This window comes from Stomoxys calcitrans, chromosome 5, assembly GCF_963082655.1.
Source record: "Stomoxys calcitrans chromosome 5, idStoCalc2.1, whole genome shotgun sequence".
In the NCBI taxonomy this organism is placed as follows: Eukaryota; Metazoa; Arthropoda; class Insecta; order Diptera; family Muscidae; genus Stomoxys; species Stomoxys calcitrans.
In genome coordinates, this window is record NC_081556.1 from 147,361,860 (window position 1) to 147,382,621 (window position 20,762).

The 20,762-nt window shown below is 37.2% G+C and overlaps 1 protein-coding gene across 3 annotated transcripts; it reads right to left on the reverse strand.

The window, feature by feature from the left end:
- Nucleotides 1–1,225: 1,225 nt before the first annotated feature.
- On the reverse strand, nucleotides 1,226–15,389 carry LOC106085196 (polyadenylate-binding protein). Of its 3 annotated transcripts, none has more exons than XM_013249307.2 (4): nucleotides 15,282–15,389; nucleotides 13,190–13,551; nucleotides 11,556–12,206; nucleotides 1,226–3,579 (listed from the first exon to the last, which is right to left on the reverse strand). In XM_013249307.2, exons 2-4 carry the CDS (start codon nucleotides 13,298–13,300, stop codon nucleotides 3,358–3,360), a joined length of 984 nt encoding a protein of 327 aa, XP_013104761.1. In that variant the 5' UTR covers nucleotides 13,301–13,551; nucleotides 15,282–15,389; the 3' UTR covers nucleotides 1,226–3,357. The 3 variants fall into 3 exon arrangements, with proteins under 3 accessions (XP_013104761.1, XP_013104759.1, XP_013104758.1); XM_013249305.2 differs by having other exon boundaries at nucleotides 15,143–15,376; XM_013249304.2 differs by having other exon boundaries at nucleotides 15,102–15,376.
- Between the last annotated feature and the right edge of the window lie 5,373 nt (nucleotides 15,390–20,762).

Below are 20,762 nucleotides of genomic sequence, written 5' to 3' on the forward strand. Positions count from 1 at the left end.
CGTTCCTTTGAATTTGTTAAGGATGGAAGATGCTGCCATGGGATTGAGTGGGTTTAGCTGGGTAGTTAAACAAGTGACGCACAGTCGGATTAGAAAAAAATAGTGTTTACAAATACTGGGTTTACTCTAAAGATCTAGAATTAGTCATATCGAAAAGGTTACCCGACCACTGCAGTGTGTATCAAGTGGAGATCCTTGCAATTAAAGAAATGGTGGAATGGCTTAGATATAATGTCATTACGACGATTGGCAAAAATATCTTCTCAGACAGCCAGGCACCCATTAAATCCCGTATTTCTGAACACAAAAACCGTCCTCGAATGTCGCAGATCTCTCAACGAGATGGCTGAACAGTAGAAAATTCACCTGCTCTTGGTGGCGGGCCACAGACATATCCCAGGGAATTGTAAAGCGGATGAGCTTGCGAGACTGGGAACTACCCTACACATTCCGGAGATACTGGAATCTGTGGGCATGCCTATAGCAACATGTAAGCTAAGTTTTCAGGACCAGGCCCGAAGAACAACGAACGATAGATGGTCTCAAAGAGGGGGCTGTGAGCATTCCAAAACTATGTGGCCTAATCTAGACTCGAAGAGGTCTATTGCTTTGCTGTCATTGGCTAGAACAGACGTCTCAGTCATTGTGTCCGTCATGATAGGTCACTGTCTAATCGGAAAACATGCTGACAGATTGAAGTTTGCCAGCAACGAATTTTGCAGAAGCTGTGAGGACATCGAAGAAGAAGAGACTATATAGAATACCTTATGCGCGTGTGTCCCGCACTAGCAGTCAGAAGGAGTTCCACTTTAGGTTCTCATTTCTTTGAGAACCTGTCTGATTTAGCGGATGTGAACATTCGCAAGTTATTGGGCTTTTTAAAGCGATCTGGATGGTTCAACGGTAGGAACTAGAAGGCATCTTCCTTCTTCTGTTCCTGTGGTATCACAATGGACGAAAACGTCTAAGTGAGTCTGATGGCAGACTGTCACTTAAACCTAACCTAAACTAACCTACTGGATTATAATACATTGTTTTCCTGGCCTCGAGCCGAACAAACTATAAAAGGCAAAATCGCGACTATAAACCGGCACCTCCGTTTTATAATAATCGTTGAGCATAAACTTGAATCGGACAGCACACTTTGATATGTAAGAAGTTTGCCCCCCTGTTCCCTAATGGGAAAAATAAAATTTTCTCGCTTAATTAATGACCACGTGGGGGGTTATTTTATAATATAATTTTTAAACACTTTTTGCAAAAGCATTTTTTGTTTATTAAGATTCTTTCGTAATTTTACATATTTTTGTTTGTTCAATATTTTTCTTTATTGTGAATTGTAATTTCTTTTCTTTTAATATAATTGTATTATTAATTTAATGAAATTTCAATATATAAGTAAGTGTATGTAGAGTAGATGGTGTGTGTAGTATTATGTGTAGGTTGTAGGTTTACTTATTTATCTTGCTAATGATTAAATAATTACGTGTTTGCTATATAAAAAAAATAGCAAATATTAAAAAAAAAATATTTTATTGTATTTCTTTTTTTAATTTTATTTCATTTTTCTTTATGCAATTGTTGGGAAAAATTGTTGTATATATTTTGATGGCAGCCTATTATAGGGTATAAAAAATATCAAAAAATAAAAATAAAAGAATTTCAAATGAAACAAAAAAAAATACATACATATATATATATATATATATAAAAAAACAAATTCGCATAGAATTTTTTACCAAACGCGACAACAGATGATAGCCTAAGTAACACCTTCGTACCAGAAGGATGGCCTTGGGTTCATCTATCTCTGGAGTTTAGTTTGGTATTGTATATCTGTTGGGGTGATTGATAAAGTGTCGGCATTGTCGGCAACTACAAAAATTATGAATAAAATTCAAGATCCAAAATAGGATTTCTCTTCAATTTCCTTGTGAATGGAATCAATTATGCAAATGAATGAGAAAGTTAGTTTTTTTTGTTTTGTTATCAAACGCTCTATATATGAGGAAAAATTATAAGAACAATTGCTAAGCAATATTATTTGCACGTTATTATTTTCGTTTTTGTTTTTTGTATTTTTTTTTATATATCCTTCTTTGCATTATTATTGGGACAATTTCCAACTCAAGCAATCTCTCAATCAATAATCCATCTTCATTTATAGTTTGTTGCAATTTCAATTACATTATGTATGTGGTATATAGGTTTGTATATAGATAGAAGTTTATGTTTATGTGTGGGGGGGTTGTGGCATGTGAGTATGTTTTGAATTCTAGGGACTTTCTTAAAATAAAAAAAAAGAATTGCCATCGAATTTGCAATTTTAAGCAATTTGCAATTTTATCTACACATAATATTAGTGTGTGGGTGTGTGTTTACTAAATTGTTTTTTTTTTTTTTTTAATTTTTGTTTTTCACTTTTTAAACCAAGACTTATAATATAAGCAATATAAATGTATAATAATGTATGTTTTCCTTTTTTTCTTTCAGTTGTTTTTACTAAATAATTAAATTTTTTCCACTTCTTGTTTTGTTTTGTTGTTTAAATTGTAATACTTAAAAAAGTTGTTTTTGTTTTAATCTTTTTGCTAATACATTTATTTCTTTTTGTTTTCTGCTTTTTGTTTTGTTAAATTATAAACTAATTTTTGTTTCTTTCTGAACTTAGTTGGTTGTTTTGTTTTGTCTTCTTTTTCATAGATTTTTGTTTATTTTGTGGTTTCATTTCATTATTGGTTTTTGTTTTTTTTTTTTTATTTTATTTTTTGTTTTTGTTTAATGTATGAGAAAATAATTTTTTTTGCATTCATCGTAAAAGTGCATAAAATATCCTGTGAGAGTGTGTGTGTATAAGGAGCTCCACTCCTTTCATTAATACAATGAAATAAATGTTTTGCTTCTATTTCCTTTCTAAAAAAGCTTATGTTGTGTAGGTTTTTCTTTTCTTTTCTGTTCTTTTTTGTTGTTCTTCTTTTGTGGTTTTCTTTTTAGTAGTACTATTACAATTATTTAACATTTAAGCAATATGTTGTATTTTTTTTTGTTGTAATTTTTGTTTTCTGTATTCCTTAAAACTTTACTCTAGATTTCAAAAATATTCATATGTGTTTTTTTTTGTTTGTTTGCATGTTTTTCCTTTTGTAAATTTTATGGTTTTTAATCGGGTTTAAAATTTCTACAATACATTTAAGTATAGTGTGTTGTTGCATAGTGTGTGTTATAGTGAAATATTAATGTTGGTTTTTATTATTTTTTTTTTTGTTTTTTTGTTAAGATAAATATTAAGATTTTTGTTTTTGTTTTTCTCTTTTTTTTCAACTTTCGCATGAAGAAATGCTGTATGCCGTGTTGTTTTTAGTAATAAAATACTTGACCTGGTTTCTGTCTTTTGCGTTCTTCCAATTTGCGATTGATTTCTTGTTGACGCTCGATTTTGCTTAAAGCTCGAGCCACATAAAGGTACTTGTCACCCAATTGTTTGCCATTCAATGCAATGACAGCTGCCAGAGCCGATTGGGGATTTTCAAAAGCCACAAAACCAAAACGCTTGGAGCGGCCTTCTTCATCAGTCATTATCTAAAAAGGGAAAGAGGCAGAAAAGTATATCGTTAGTTTAGACAAATAATAAATATCAATAAAATTGCATGATGAAGCGAATTTTTTAACAAACAAGAGATTTGCCTCCCCTCAGTGGGTGCTGCCTGATCCAAGTTATGGCTCAATGATGAGGAACCTCCTCTATGTGGGCTTGGCCGAACGAAATATCGCCGAGCAAAATCCTTGTATAGAGAAGATTTACATGGCTGAGAGCATCCACATTGTCTCCCGCCCTACTCACTGACAATGACATTTTGGTGTACCACGGTTAAAGAAGGTATAGGCTTTAAAGGGTCTAACAACATGCTGCTACAATGACGAAGGTAACGCAATTTCTGTAGTGGGTATCAAGCGGAGATCCTTAAAAAATGACTGTTAGCATAAATATATTTCAGGCAACTATTGAATCTTTGTAGGTCATATTCAATAGCCGCCCTTAACTGAAGATCGCAGTTTGAAATTCACCTGTACTTAATGCCGGGAAAATACCTAAAGGGCAATAATGTAGATATTGAATTTGTGCAAAGCATTGATTGTCTTGGTGTTCAGCTGGATGACAGGCTTCGGTTTGATCGGCACGTTAGTTCCGTGGTGTCTAAGGTTAACTTTTCTTTAAGAAGCCTGTATACCACGAGTTTATATTTACCGCTCTTTGTGAGGGAGCGTTTGGCGCATGCATTAGTTTTGCCGGCCATTTTATATTGTCTGGAGGTGTACTCAAGTGCGTCGCAAGGGAGCATGCATCGTATTCAGGTCGCTTTTAACAATATGATTCGTTTTGTTTACGGTGTAGGTCGTCGTGTTCATATAACTCCCTATGTGTGTCGTTTTCTCGGTTGTGATTTCCCGTCGTATGTTAATTATCGTTTGCTTTTGTTTCTCTTTAAGTTATTGAAATGTCGGTCTCCAATTTTTCTTGTTAATGAATTTAATTTTTGTCATTCTACCAGAACTAATCAGTTGGTTCTTCCGAGGGTAGATAATTTTTTGAGTAGTACTTTTTTTGTAAGGGTTGCACGTTTGTACAACTCCTTGCCTACGGATTTAAAGAATTTCAGTTTGTCAACAAGATCTTTATCAAATCGTCTTCGTCTACACTTTCAGCGCTTTTAATTTTTGTGTCAAATTGCCAACAACTTTAACGGAATGTTTTTATCGTGCGTATTATTGGTAATTTATTTACTTTTTGATTTTAGTATTACTTATTTTTTTCCATTTTGTTTAAATCTTTTTTTTTTGTTAAGTGATATTTTTTAATTATTTTTTTTTCAAGCTCTTTTATTTATAATTCTTGATAATTTGTTTTCAAAGCCAAAAGTATTATTGTGATTTTTTTTTTGTATATTTTGGTTTAAGTATTACTATTTTTATTATGCTTTAATCATTTTTTTTAATTTATTACGTTGATCTTTTTTGAGTAGGATTTTTTTTAATCAGTTGCTGCTTATAATTTTTAGTAATTTGTTTTTTATTTGTTATTTAGTTTTATCTAGATTCAGAAAGTGTTAAATAGGTTAAATATTTTTTTCCATTTTCTAAGTTTTTGAGTTTTTTATTTTTAATTGAGTAGTTTTTTAACTTATGTTAGAAAAAGTACGTCTTATGCATAGTGTGATTATTTATAGGCCTGATGGCTTCGCATTGCATGAAATGAAATAAATAAATAAAATAAATAAAATAGCCGCCCATAAAAATACCTAAAGGCCAACGCAGTTTAAAATTCACCTTACTCGATGCCGGACTACAGAGCTAATACTTCGGATAAATACCTAAACGGCAACGGTCACAAATTGGGAGCTTCAAGATAATGTGACCCAATCTTAACCTTAAGAGGTTGTTGTTGTAGCAATTTGTTGTGTTCTATCTTTCGTCTGCTTGATTCTGTTGAATGCCAAGACCCAGGAACTCTGCGACTAAAATGGGGTGCGTCCACAGGGATCTGGTTCTGAGTCGAGTTGTTCTGGCTGGGCAGTTAAACAGGTGACGTGTATCGTGCGGTCCCTGGTTACAATCGAGACATACACCTTACACACCGGCATCAATCCTCGCTCTATAGGAGTTGAGGCGGCTGCCAGAACTACTCTGGTTTGCCGGGAGGCAGTCGTTCTCTAAGGACTACATTCACCCGTTGGCCATTTACGGCATCTGCTACCGTGTCTGCATGAATGTTGTCTAGACCTGCTTGATATGCCGGTTGATCTAGAGGTTCTCTCTTGTAGCGCTGAACCTTACGCTCTAGATCATGTAGATCTACCTTAAGGCTTCATCCACAAGATGATGATTTGGATGGTCTATGCGTTTCAGGCCTGGCTGGAGGGACGTGTTGGCGATGTCTTCAAATAGTTTGGCATGGCTGACCGTGTCGAATGCCTTCAATAGGTCCAGTGTCACGAGGACCGTCCTATCACATGGCATAGGCTGATTGAAGCCACGGCAAATGTGTGCGGTGATGGCATGCAATGCTGTTGTTGTTTTATGCTGTCTTCGAAATCCATGTTGATGTTCGGCGAATTCTCCTACGAGGCTCGGGAGGAGTAATGCCTCAAGCGTCTTTGCTACTGGTGAGAGAAGGGAGATCGGTCTGTACGACTCCCCCAAACTCGGGTCATTTCCAGGCTTCAGTAGCGGGATCACTCTGCACATTTTCCACACATCGGGAACTACAATTTGAGAGTGTTCAAGGACAGGTTGAGGACAGTAGTAAGGTACTCAACTCCAGGTAAATCCCGATTCTTCAACATCAATGTAGAGATTCCGTCGGTGCCTAACGCCTTGGATGATTTGGCGCCACGGATGACATTCGTAAATTGTGATGGCTGTCCATCGGCTCGGAGACCACGAATAAAGGGAATGGCTATCCTCCTTGCCCTGTCACTCTTGGGATACACAATAAATTGGCGGTCGAACAACCTGGCGCATCTTTTCGGATCAGTCGTGGTTACTTCGCCAAAAGTGGGGTTCGAGAGTGACTTAACAGTAGACCGCAGCTTGCCTATACCGGTGTCTAAGTTACATTGCTCCAACTGTTCCAGCCACAAATTCCGCTTATGTTCGTTGTTAGTTCCAGATTCAGCTCGCTGATTCTGGGGTTAGTGGGGTCCATACAATAAATCCCATCACGCTCGTCTGCGAGTACCACTGCCTGCGCCGGGAAAGTGGCCCGCACTTGGGGTATTCGACCGGCTGGTATAAATTGAGCGGCTGCGTCGTTAATGATTTTTTCCTCTCGGCCACTAGCAGATCCAAGGGGGGTGGCAGTTCACTGAAGCAGCGATTGGTATACTCACTGAAGTCAGCCCAATCGGCCTTGTTCTGATTGATAAACTTCCGGCGCTCAGAGGTTATGAAGTCGGGTGGTCGGTCGATGTTGAGAATTATGGTCTGAAGCCAAAGAGACGGCTTGCCATGATACGTCACTCAGGAGATCAGGGCAATGATGATGAAAATGTCTGGCTGCACCTCCTCGTAATCCTAGTGGGGGCATCCTCATTCACCGTGCAAAACGTGGAGCCTTCAATCTGCTTTGCCACGCTGGTCGTTACCTAGGGGACAATGCCATGAAGTGTGATGCGCATTAAAGTCCCCTAGAACTAGACGATTATGGTCAGATAGTAACCCAATTATGTCGGGGTTGTAGGTTTGCCATTTATCGGGACACAGCTACCAACCGGCAGTATGTACATATTGTATAGATCTATCTAGGCAGTACCAGACCTGACTGCTATCCCCATGCACTCCATGTAGGGGTCACTGCCACACGGGAGAGGTCGCTCTCCCGTATGTTCGCACAGCACCTTGCAACATATAACATATCCAGTATGACTATACTCCCGTAGTGAAGTGAGGCCAGAGCAAGATCGGAAATGTATCCACTCCATGCACCGGTTACACCTCACCGACACCGACCGATGATGGAGGCGGTTCTGGCAAACCAAACGGAACCAGGGTCCGAGATTCTTTTCAATCCCCGCACGGACCAGAAGCGTGTGGAGAAGGCACTCCGGGATGTGCCTCCTCCATGACGAAAAAAGACGAACACGTACACTTTTGTTGTTGTAACAATGTATTGTACATTGATGCGGCAGCCCTTGCCGATTAAGGACTCCATCGGGTCAATCCGGTACGTACATCCCGCCGTCATGGGATTGAAGAGGGTTTTGTGTTGGATCTCATACATTCGTCTGCTGGGTTTTGTTAAGTATCCTAAGCTAGCAAATCTGCGACTAATTTGCAGTGCATCCAGAGGGATCTGGTTACGATCGAGACATACATCTAAAACGCTGTCATCTATAGGTCTTTAGTAGTTGGGGCGGCTGCATCTGCCGGAACTACTGTGGTTTGCAGAGGGAGGCTAACTTCTTCACGTGCAATAGGTGGCGGGATCTCCAAGGTCTACATTCACTCGTTAGCTGTTCACTGCTTCTACTAACCTATCTGTATGAAAGCTATATAGACTCGCTTTAAACGCCAAGTGATCTAGAGGTTCTTTCTTGTAGCGCTTTATCACACGCTCTAGATCATGCAGATCCTCCTTTTTAGATCGCTGGGCAGTCGATTCCTATCCACTTTGTTTCTACTCCAGACCAAGTAACAAGTTGCAGTGGCATGGGCGAGCTGTCAAATGTGAAATCAATTATTTTTAGATATTTAGTGCTTGGAATTGGGATGACTGATTGTATCGAAGGATTTTGAAAGGTTCAGGGTTCCGAAGACCATCCTATCGCATGGCCCTAGCCGATTTAGACAATGGTTAATATGCCTGGTGATAGCATCGGAATCCGTGTTGGTTCTCAGCAAATGGAAATTCTCCAACAAGACACAGGAGCAGAAATATCTCAAGCGTATTAGTTACTGGCGAGAGAGGAGAGATCGGTATGTACGACTCTTCTTTACTCGGTTCGTTTCCAGGCTTCAGTAGTGGGATCACACTGCCCATTTTCCAGACATTGGGAACTATGAGAGTGATCAGAGACAGATTGAGGATCTGTGTCATGTAGTCGACTGCCTGTATAACCAAGTTTTTCAACACCAGTGTAGAGATCCCGTCTGGAACTATAACAGATGTCTCACTCATCGTGTTCGTCATCACGCACAACTAACAGCCTGAATGCCGAAGACAAAAACACGCACCATGAAGCGTATCCGGCGTTACAAGATAACCATAAGCAAATTTGTCCATAAACATTCCATTAAAAAACAGGGGGCCAACTTCTCATCTATTAATAAGTGCTGTCCGATTCAAGTTTTAAGCTCAATGATAAGGGACACTTTTACAGCCGACTCAAATGTCGCCAGCAATAAGAAGTAAAGTTCTCGCCTTAATTCGGTCGTAGGCGTTCAACCTCATAGTCGGACATAATACTCTTTGCCCACAGTGGCCTCCTATATGGGAAGTAAAAAATAATATTATTTTTAAACTTTCTGCTGAGAGATCTTCAACAGTCGAGTGTGGTTATAGAGTTCAGGATTCCTTTCTACAGGGATTTATAGGTAGAGCTCACAACAAGCCGATTACTAGCTTAGGTGTAGGTCCATAGTGTCATGGGGCGGATTAATATCCGCACCCACTTTTCAACCTTACCTTACCATTTAGGGCGATAGGTCGTTATATTTTCCACTTCTTTGATTGCAGGTATCTCTGCTTGATACACACTACAGTGATCAGTACATCCCAGAGCCAACATGGTTATCATCCGTTTAGAATCTTTAGAAATTACCATTTATATCAAGTAGCGACATAGCAATATTAAATTCACAATACATGGGATATCGGGCATTGTATTAATGGCAACGTAAACGTTTGGCAACGTAACCGCTTGACTAAAGAGAAATGCCCCTCAACCTCACGACACCGGTCGCAGAAGTTTGTCTAGCCACTGTGTCAAGAGGCATTAAGTGTACCATTCAATTAGACCGTTTTGCTCTAGATAGGTTTGTCCTCAGCGCGGCTTAGATGCATAGACATGGCATGAACTTTAGTACGGCCGTACTTTTCGCCCTTTCCAAAATGTTGAATTTAGTACAGAAATATTAATGGGACATTTTCTCCTTTGAAGGCAGGCGCCAACGAGAGAATCTTATATGAGCTACTGAAAACAACAAATTCTATTCTAGACGAATAACGCCTCAGACAACTTGGCTGGAAACTTCCAGCTACTACAATAGCCAAGTCGCACAGTCTTGCTACTCACACCATCGTAGGCCAAAAATAGTTAAGAGTTAACATAGAGCTCTAAAATTTATAAAAAATTTAGCCCAAATGAAATGGATTTGAAAGTAGCTTACATTGTATATAAAATGGAAAATAAGATGGGAACCCATGTGTCACTTATTACAACTCGGAACCAAGGTTCTATTCACCAATATGAGGTAACTTGTTGTGTGCAGGGAACCACTACTACATGTGGAGCTGGCGCTCTTACTACTGATAGGGGCCCTTACAAGCTTCGCAATGTCAGGACTTTGACGTCGCGCTGGACACATAACGGACTTACGCATGATTTGTGGGGATGAAGAGGAGTTATAGATGGTTGAGCACCTATTGTGGAACTGGCCTGCAATTGCATGACTATGGCTATATGAACTCCTTTTTTCCTAAATTATTTCTATGCACATAGTCCTTTCGCAATTTTTGACTGCAATAGAGGCTTGTAATGGCAGATTGGAGGGAACTTCTTCAGCCCGCCTAGGCCCCATTGTCATGCAAGTTGGCTCCTTATCTTCTTCGTTCTAATATCTGGCATTATACCGCCGTAAATTTTGTCTTTGTGCTTCAACGCTTTTTGGATCTATTTCGGGTGCGAAAGAAACAAAACGGCAACAAACTCAAAAATCAATTCATAAAATATTTATTTTGAAGCTTAAATTTTTATAAGGCGAATTCAAAAATGATTTGACATATCAAATTCCATCAGCTGTGCTGATGCGGCCACCTTATTAAATATGCCTTGCTTGGAACCTTCAAACTGCCATTCGTTTCCCCAATTATATATATTTTGTGGGTTTCCCTTTACTATTCTTTATGACTTGAACCTTGTGAAATTTCTTAAATGGATAGCTTTATTCTGTTGGATGTTTGCATGCCTTCGACAGACAGATAAACAGAATATTCTTGCACTCTATTTGTCCTAATATAAATATTTCGAGGTGCTGAAAACCAAATGTTGACTCGAACATACACCCAATTTTATTGGTTTAAATTGCACACAAACATCATGCTTGTAAAACCTCTCTAGCAAAACGAAGTCAATATGAGTTCAAGGTTTTCCTTCCCTAATTCTAGTGCTAGTCAGTCATCCAAAGCAATAAGTTTATAAATTCAAATGGAGCCCACTAGAAACCATGCCTTCCTTGCCTAATGTAGTTTACTGGTTTTCATTTTCTTTTTTGTTTCTTGAAAAAAGAGAACAGTCAACCAACTAACGTCAGTCAGTCAGTCAATCAATGTAAGGGGGTTGTTGGAGGAAATGTCTGCAGGGTTACTACAATTCCTTACAGCAAACACAACATACTTACACATCGAAACTCACGCACACACACACAAGAACTCAGCATATTTGTATTACAGTACACATTTTAGAGAAATCCTATACAGATTCATACAATTACTAATTGCAGTTGGAAACAAGGAAATATGCAGTGCGCAAGAGCACAGAGAATCATTTTGCTGCGTAGCGAGAATAGCTTTGAACAAAAGGATAGGGATTGTATAACATGTGAATTGGAAAGAACAAAAGATAGCATAAAATGCAAAATGTAGAAATTTTGGGCACATTTTCAACTATTACTCCAAAAGGAGTTTTTATAGGTCTGGAAATAAATAATTTTAAAATGTCGAGTACGCAGAAATCTTTAGCCTCAAATATGGCACGTGGACATGTCATTATTTTAATTCTTTCATAAAAAAAATTTTCTCACGCTTTATTGAGTAGTGGCCAAATGTATGTATGACTTACCTTGTGGCTTGTTATGCGACCAAATGGTTCAAACATCTCTCTCATATGTTGTTCCGAAAAGTCTTCGTTGAAATTCTTTACATATAAATTCCGGAATTGAGTTGCCTTTTCCTGTTCCCGATCACGACGTGGTATATACTTAACCACATGAATCTTTTGGTTGTTACACAACATTCCATTAACTTTCTCAATAGCCACACGAGCGGCATCCTCTGTATCGAAATGAACAAACCCATAGCCACGAGAATTGCCATGTTCATCCTTGGCCACATTGCAATTGAGTATGTTGCCAAAGACCGAGAACGTGTCGTACATGGCCTTATTATCAATAGAACGTTCCAAGTTTTTGATGTAGATTTTACCACCATCGGGAGAATTGGTACTAGAAGCACTGCCAGAGGAAGTGCTCCCAGCAGATAGGTGGGGAGAAATCGAAGTAATATTTCCAGTTCCCAAGCCCATGGGGGCATGAGGTGTACGATTTAAATGGCTACCGGCCAAATGATTTAAATTATTATTAGCAGCTGCCGCATGATGCCCAGTGTGGGCACTTAGGTGATGGCCTAAAGGTCCGGCTTGTCCAGTGTGTGCAGCCGGATGGTGCAATTGGGCCTGCTGGCTGGCATGATGGGGTGCAATAAAAACGGGACACTAGAAAAACAAAATGGAGAAAAGAAAAAAGTTAGTGGAAGTACATTTTTAAAGTAACCCATTTTTTGTTCAATAAAACGTGGGTTTTAAATTGCGTCAACGGTCAATGACGTGGCATATATGTTAGTGTAAATTCATGTAGTTTAATCTTCTCACTAATGCTGGCAACATTTGGTAGTATTTTTACTTAACGAAACAGGGAACTTCCTCCATCAATTCTTAGCTCAAAGATAAAAAGCGTTCTTATAGCAGTTTATGAAAAATGTGTCCGAAGTAATGTTATTGATATAAACATAGAATCTAAGGATGTAAATATAAAATTAGCGTCTATGACCCTTTATATCTAAAGGGTAATTCAGTCATTCAAAAAATCTTTACGTTACGATTGAAGGTTCTCTCTTGTCTTTGTGCTAAGATTCAATCATTTACCTAGAAGTTGTTAACTATATATGTAGCTTTGGATATACCCTACCAAGCAAGCAAAATCCTTATAGCTAAATATTTACAATATCACGATTTTCTATAAAAACATACACTGAAGAACAAAATACCTGAAAATGTATGATATTTTAAGAGCGATTGAAGGGTAGACCATATTTTACAAATGAACAGTTTCATTGCATTCCTTTGCTACGGATGTGTAGGTCAAAGTTTAATTTACTAATCGAAATCAGATTTTTCCTCATAATATCGATTGATCTTGATATATCGAAAATCGAATCGTTAAGAATCTTCTTGTATGAATCGACAAGCTTGCTGGCAACTTTTTAAAAACATTGAAATAATATTTATTTCCAAACTTTTTATAGCAAATACCTGTGTATATATACATTTACGGTAGTTCTCGAAGTATTGCAATAAATAACAGCAAAAATTGTTGCTGCTACTGTTAATATCACAAAATATTAAAAAAAATTCCCGATTTTGGATTTATCAAAAGCCAGCATTAATTCAAAACCGTTTTTATCCTAGAACATACAAACCTTTTCATTTGCTGCTGCCAGAGATGCATGATGGTTTAGAGCCGACTGCTGCTGGTGGTAGTGATGGCTCGCAGCCGGATTTCCACGGAACGTCATTGAGTTAACGAACATAATCGGCAGATTTCTGTTTTGTGTTGTTGCTGTTTGTGTAGTTGTACGGCTTAGCTTGTTTATATTGTGTTGTGTGTTTATTAAAGCGCTGTAAATCGAGTTGCTATTTATGCCGAGAATTTTGATGAGGGCTTTCAAACCGGCCTTAGGAAAAGCTAGCAGTTTATCCTGATGCGGTAGGCCAATAAAAAAAGTTCAACTTCTTTAAGTTTGCTTTGTTTGCTGCTTGTGATTGATGTTTATGTTACGGTCTAAAAAGACAATAGAAATTGTTTAGAATTAAATGGGTTTATTACAGCATTTTAAATATAACAAAAACATTTATTTGTTTATAGTCTAATGACTAGTTTTATCCGGCAATATGTACTTAACATACGATCTAAAAGAGGGTGGCTCATCCGTTTGTTTTTGAACTATTTAATTCTATCGGATAATTTGTTGCTTGGAGCCGTTAAATATAACCGCTACACAAGCCATCCAGGGACTATGGTTAATTGGATAAACAGAACGGACTACTGGCAACCATTAGCCGGAATGATCAGGCCATTCAAAGCAACTTTTTCGGTTGCCACCATAGCTTGTTATCATCTGTTATTGAATGCTTTCGATAGCTATAGACTTTCAAGTATCTAAGATGCAGTTTGTTTCTATTGCTACTATATAGTGGTCTATGTATATATCGACTATTGATACAAGCTGTCCAAGCCTATTGTATATCTCAAGAAAAGCAAAATCATTTGAAAAGAAACTTAATCATTAGTTGGAGAATTTTTACTCCACATTACTCCAACAAGGTGTTTGAAATTTGTCGACAAATTAAGTAGCTTCGACTCAAATGCTTTTTCTTCACGTTAGAAGGAAGACAACAGGTGTTGCAGAGCGTATTCGTCGGATGCTTATCCTTTGTACCTTAAACATTGACTTTTTAATTTGCTTTTTAATAATATGCAGCAGGAAAGACAAAAGCTATACAAGGCTATCCTATCTAGCACGTGTTCATAAATTCACTTATAAGAAAATTTTTTTTCCATGTTCGAAAATGCTAAGAACGTAAAAAGTAAGCAATTTGGTTTTATATTATCTCACATTTTAATAATTCTCTTAATATAATAATAATAAATAAGACGAGAAGGGGTCGTTGGACCCCTTCAGGAAAAACAAAACCACATTGATGTATTCGAATTCGTATTCATATACATATAACAAACGGGAGGAGGTAGTCACCACCCTGATCAAAGACCGATTTATGTCCCATTTAGCTTAAAGCATCTTTGACGAAGCATGACATGATGAAATCTTTGCTTGCATTACGGACCATACCAGGCTTTGAACTCGGACGCAAGGTGGCGTGTGCTGGACTCTCTCACTCTCTCCCCCTCTTCAAACAGATGAAAACCAAACAAAATAACGCTTTCACTCCATAGAACACACACATACAAATTCATATAGCAATTGGATTCCATTAAATCAATTTTAATTATTTTGGCTAAACACATATAGCTCCTAAATTTGTACATATTTCGCCCATGGAATTGTCACTTAGCATTGAGTTCCTTTTCTGCATATTTATTTACTTTTGGCCAAGATATACATTTACTTGGGTCTTGTGGAACACTTTACTTATGAATAAACAACCACCCACACCGCACCGCTACCACCAACAACCCCCCTCATCTAATCAGACTCCATTGTTATGCTCTCTACTCGTCACCCACTGTGCCAGAGATTGAATACGACTTTTTGCTTTCGCTCTCCCAAAAACAAGAGAGTATACCTTAATTACCACCACATATACACATACATATATCTATCTCTGTCTCCGTCTCTCTTTCTCTGCCTTACTTTTTCACTGCACTTTTTTTTCCTGCCTGATTTTGTAATTTGTAACTTGTTTTTTATGTTCTCTTTATGTATTTTTTTGATGTTTTTTTAATGTTATCGATTTGTATTATTATTAACTATATTATTAAACTGTTTTAACCGTTTTACGAGGTCGTTGGAGGCTGCTACCAAATATTCACAGGCTAGAAGATTGCTGGCTGGTGTTGTATTGGTAGCAATTGGAGACGAATTGCAGACTAAGGCGATAATGACGATAGGACAGGGTATGTGCGACAGAGATAAGAGGTCTCTCTTTCTCTCTCCCTCTAACGACGTCGAAGGCGGCATTCATTTGAAATTGATAACTTAGTCGATTTCAGAGTATCAATTCCTGTGAATTTATGTTGTCAAATCCGCACAATTTGTAAAATGTCGTGCAAATCACTCGTTAGCATGAGAGAAAGAGAGAGAAAACTAATGTCCCTGTCATACCTTAGTGAACGGATTGATTAACGGATTGCAAATTCAAATCAAACCAAAAACCAAATCAATATATTAAACCGTTTCACACAAAAAGCTATAAGCCAGTAATAGCAGAATTAATGACAGAAAATTGGTAACGGCGTACAAAAAAGCTGAGTTGGTCGACGGTTTGCCAAAAACGCATGGTTGTATTTTTACGACCTAGAAAACTAAAAGGAAGCTTAGATATAAAGGGTCCTTTACATATAAGAGATTACTATAGGGTGCAAACGCAAATGCAAATTTACCAGTGAACATTCCATTAAAGAACATGGACAGACTTCTCACATATCAATGAGTGCTGTCCTATTCAAGTTTTAAGCTCAAATGGCCGAATACGAACGACGATCCACAGTGCGACACCTCTTTGGAGAGACATTTTTACATGCTTCTATGCATGGCATAGTAACTAACAAATGTTGCCAGCAATAGAAGGGGAAAACCACCGTTATTGTTATTGCACTGGAATTCTTTTCAGTACATCTAAGCATGCACTACTAAGCCTAGTACTGACTTCGACTTTTTCCCCGAGCAACTATCAAAACGCATTATACAAAATGGTGACGAAGAAAATGGGAACACATTCCGCAGAAGTGGTACTGAGTTCTATGTATAAAGCAGCCATTAGACGATAGGATATGTCATATGAGCTGTCACTTTCTGTTTTTATAAGACTTGTCTTATGTACGTCGAATACGAAGAGAGCTATTTATAATGCCGGCATGTATTCTCATGTGTCTTATCGTCTAATGGCAGCTTAAAGGTGCCATCACACTACATGTTCTTCTCTTATGACATGCAAAACTTTGTTATTGTTAATAGAATACGAATGAAACTAGTACATGAAAATCGCTTTTCAAAATAGCACTATTATTTTTTCGATTAGAGCATAGCTCTTTTCCTTCTGACAAAAAACATAATGAAATCAGCTGTTTTTGTTATCAGTTGAATGAAAGCAACCCAAATTAAATTATTTTCACAACTTTATGATTTTAACAGCTTTCTCCAGCTTCTTCAACTTTTTTGTAGCCATAAAAAAAATCAGGTTTTGCTCACATTTTTAGGTTAGTTCGTACAAAAATAACATACTAGTGTTATAGCAAAACTGATTAATCATATGTAAATTGACAATTTTGGCACACCTAAAGTGACCTGTCATTAGACAAGAACATGTCGTGTGATAGAGCCTTATGTGACGGCTGCATCTTGTTGCCAATATCCCAATATTTTTTATATTTTATTAGGGACATTTTTTTAGCTGCTTCGGTTTTTACTTATTTTTTTTATTTTAATGTTTGGCCTGCCAATTTCGCATTTGACAGATGAACAGAGATGGGAACACATGATGCTAAGACAGAGTTGGATCTCAACGGCCAGGGTCTGGCAAACTATCACTTTTCAGAGAGGGGATGTCATTAATAGGACGAGAGAGCCAGAGTTAACGCGTGTTTTCCAATGAAAAATTTCCATTTTTTTCTTAGATTGACAACTGATTTGAGAGAATGATTGATTGAGTTCATCCTTTTCCTTTTGAACTTGTGTGCTGACTACATCATTAAAAAAATTGGCTCCGGCAGTGAAATAGTTTTTATTTAGTGGTGGCAATAAATTTCTTTTTTTTCTTGATTTTTTTTATGGAATTAGAAGGTAAGTGAGTGACAATTGATAAAAAAAGTTCAAGATTTGGTAATTATGTGTACAGAAAAAAGGAAAATTTAATTGAAATTCTAAATCTTGAACATTTTATGAAATGTGTGAGTGTGACAATTTTGCCTTGATAGAATTGGAAATAGTCAGTGGAGTAGTGCTAAGGTACCGTTTTAACCCATGACCATGTGCAGCCACATTTTAATGTATATAATTTGATTATGTATGAAATAGGGGCAACGCAAATTGCGATTATTTGGTTAAAATATTTATCGCTATTTATAAAAAAAATATACTTTAAATATTTTCAAAAGTATTAACTTGTAATTTTTTTTAAATAAAATTTGTTAGTTGTCCACGTGAAACGGCATATTAAGCCATTTGCAATTCGTTAAATTGTTTAAATCATGGTCATAGGGTAGGTACATTACATTACTGGGGCATACAGTCCTTGAATTTCATTTGATTGCATTTTGTTAGACCTATTTGTAATTTGTTTTCCTCTTGGTGAAATAGGAATCCCATACCTGCACCATCTTCATTTCTGGCCACAAACGTGCTCACGCTTGTACAGTACTTCTGACCTGAGGGTGCACCCCAAGTCACAAACGTTCCACATTGAAGCCCCCATAAATTCATAAGACAGAGTTGGCAACAGCACAGTAAGATTCACGTAGTATTCATACACCTAATTGTGTTTGTCTTTGGCTTGTCGATTATATCATTATCAAGAAAAACTAAAAAAAAAAAAAAATCCAAAAAAATTACCATTCTTCGACCAAATTTGGATCCTAAACAAAAAAAAAAAAAAGGAAAAAGATAATAATAATTATTAATATTCAAAGAAATGAAAGAACATACAGAAATATAACGATAACGAAAGTTATAAAAAGACAGATTTATTTTTAGGAACTATTAAAAAAAAAAATATCATGAGAAAGTAAAACAACTAAAAACAGAAACACATAAACTTATGTACATATACCTATAAAATCTATAATCTATAAAAAAAAAAAGAAAAATCACATATATCTTCTTTAGAAAGATGTTTTTTTTTTATTTGTTTCCTACTCCACTTCTTTCTAAAGGAAATATATGAAAATTATATATTATATATCAGGATTCACTAATAGAAGGTTAGGTCACATGCAAAACACAAAGTGGATAGGCCCCATAAACATCATTAAGGATGTCAAATCTGACGATTGAAAATGTCATCATATAGGAGAAAACGTAAACAAAGAATGAATGTAAAAAGAGAACAAGTTGACATCCTCAATGCCAAGTACTGCCAAATATTAAAAAAAAAGTATATCGGCTGATCGCTTAGCTTAACCTTATTCAGTGAATCCTGATTATATATATTATATTATATTATATTTTCTTTTAAGTGGTTAGACAAAAAAAAAAAAAAAAACATACAAAAATACAAAGCAGAATATTTAATAATACATATATGCATATATATATTAGAATAGGAAAGAAAGAAAATCAAATTAAAAATATGTTAATATATGTCATCGAACAAAGCTATTATAAGACAGAAACCAACTGATTTTTTTTATAATTTAAAAATTAAGCAATAATGAATTTCAATTAGATCTATATAAATATATTAATTTGTTTTATAATAAAAATTAAAAATTTGTAATGTAATCAATTATAACAATATGTATTGATAATATACGGAAAGGCTGAGAATGTAGTGGAAATGTAAAAGTGGGTTAAAGCTCGATAAGGGGTATTTTCATTACAATGAAAAGCATAGAAAATACCATGGATGACTGAAAAGTCATAAGGGGTGGGTCGCCTTTGAAGACACAACACCAAAGTCTTTTATGATACGAGAAATTTGGAAACGAATTCGAATAATGGGTGACAAGGGTACACATAGAGAAACGAAAGAGCTGATAACTTTGATTTCCGTTTCCTTTTTGTTCAAACTTGCCATTTCCTAGTAACATAATATCTTCCGTTTTATAAATATATCTTGGTACGAACTAAATTTAAATGTGAAGCCTCAGCGGAAAAAGAACCTCCCCATCCGGCGAGCTAAGCCGCAGCCAAGACCGTCGTACCGTTCCCGCTCAACCAAATTAAAGAGGTTGTTACATTTTGGCGCCCAACATTCGAGCCTTTAAAATTCTATATCCCATAGCCAAAGCCTTAATAGGAGAATTCGACTTGGATCGGTGTCCCAGAAGGTATCATTTAGTACCATGCTGTGTAGCAACGATTCAAGATCTTATCGAATATTGGGCCATTTATCAAAATTGATTGTTTTGTTGTCGTATCAAAAATCATAAATTGATAACGCTATATAGCAGTATATTTATTAGTTTTTGTGTCGATTTTTAAATACAATTTGAATTTGGTAAAGATAATCCAAGATTGCTGCATTACCTTTTCCTCGAAGAGAGCTATTTGCCTCTAACAGCGAGGCTGTGGCAAAGCACCGTCGCCGTTTGCTGGAGCTCTACTTGCGACGCCTCTTTGTCGTCTGTTCGAGAATACCCCAGTGTCCGATCTACGAAGGCCCCGGAGCGCCCGGCCTCACTCGAAAGACCCTCGCCGAGTTTTCGCCGTTCTTCAAGAAGGGGCTCTTCGAGAACGGCAGGCACGGGACGGGATAATAGTTACCCTACTGCTAAATTATCTCTTACCTACAGTGTGTCTTCTTATATATTTTTATTATCTCTTAAGTTATATGTCACAGAACCGTATAGTTCCATTAATGTCATTGTCGTTTCCTTGGGAGCTTGGCCCACGAACTACATCGTCACCAGGGACACCGAGTACCATACCTACTCCTGAATATAGTAGTATCACTGCACAGGAGATAAGGAGGGAGTTTGCGAGGATGTCGAGACAAGATCAAAGATTACCGACAGTAGAGGAGAACGTAAACCCTGATGTTAGAGCTAACATAGGTGGTATGAGTTTACGGGATTACGTAGATGCGTCTGTAGGGGCCGCTCAGGCTAGCATGATGAGATCGATAGAACAGAACTTAGCCGTAATGATTCCACAGGCTATTCGGAATTCATTAGACTCTCATGTTAATAGCACATTGAACAATGACCACAATAGGAACGGTCACGAGGGACAACACCATTCACAACCGCGATTCAATGCACAGTCATACCAACAAGACGCGAGTTTTCATGGACAACGATCAAGACAACAGCAGGATGCAGGACTACCTAACCAGCAACAACCTAACCCTGATTTTTACCGTGGTGGGCACACACAATATGTGAATCAGAATTTGTCATTGGGTTATAAACCTATGACCCCTTTACAGTTACAGAAGTGGGGGTTGAGATTCGACGGCACATCGAAGAATGTCAGTGTGGAGGATTTTGTATTTAGAGCGGAATCGCTTAGGATAGATTATAATTGTCCGTGGGACATTTTTGTTAAGGGATTTCACCACTTTTTGACAGGACGTGCTTATGACTGGATATGGGAG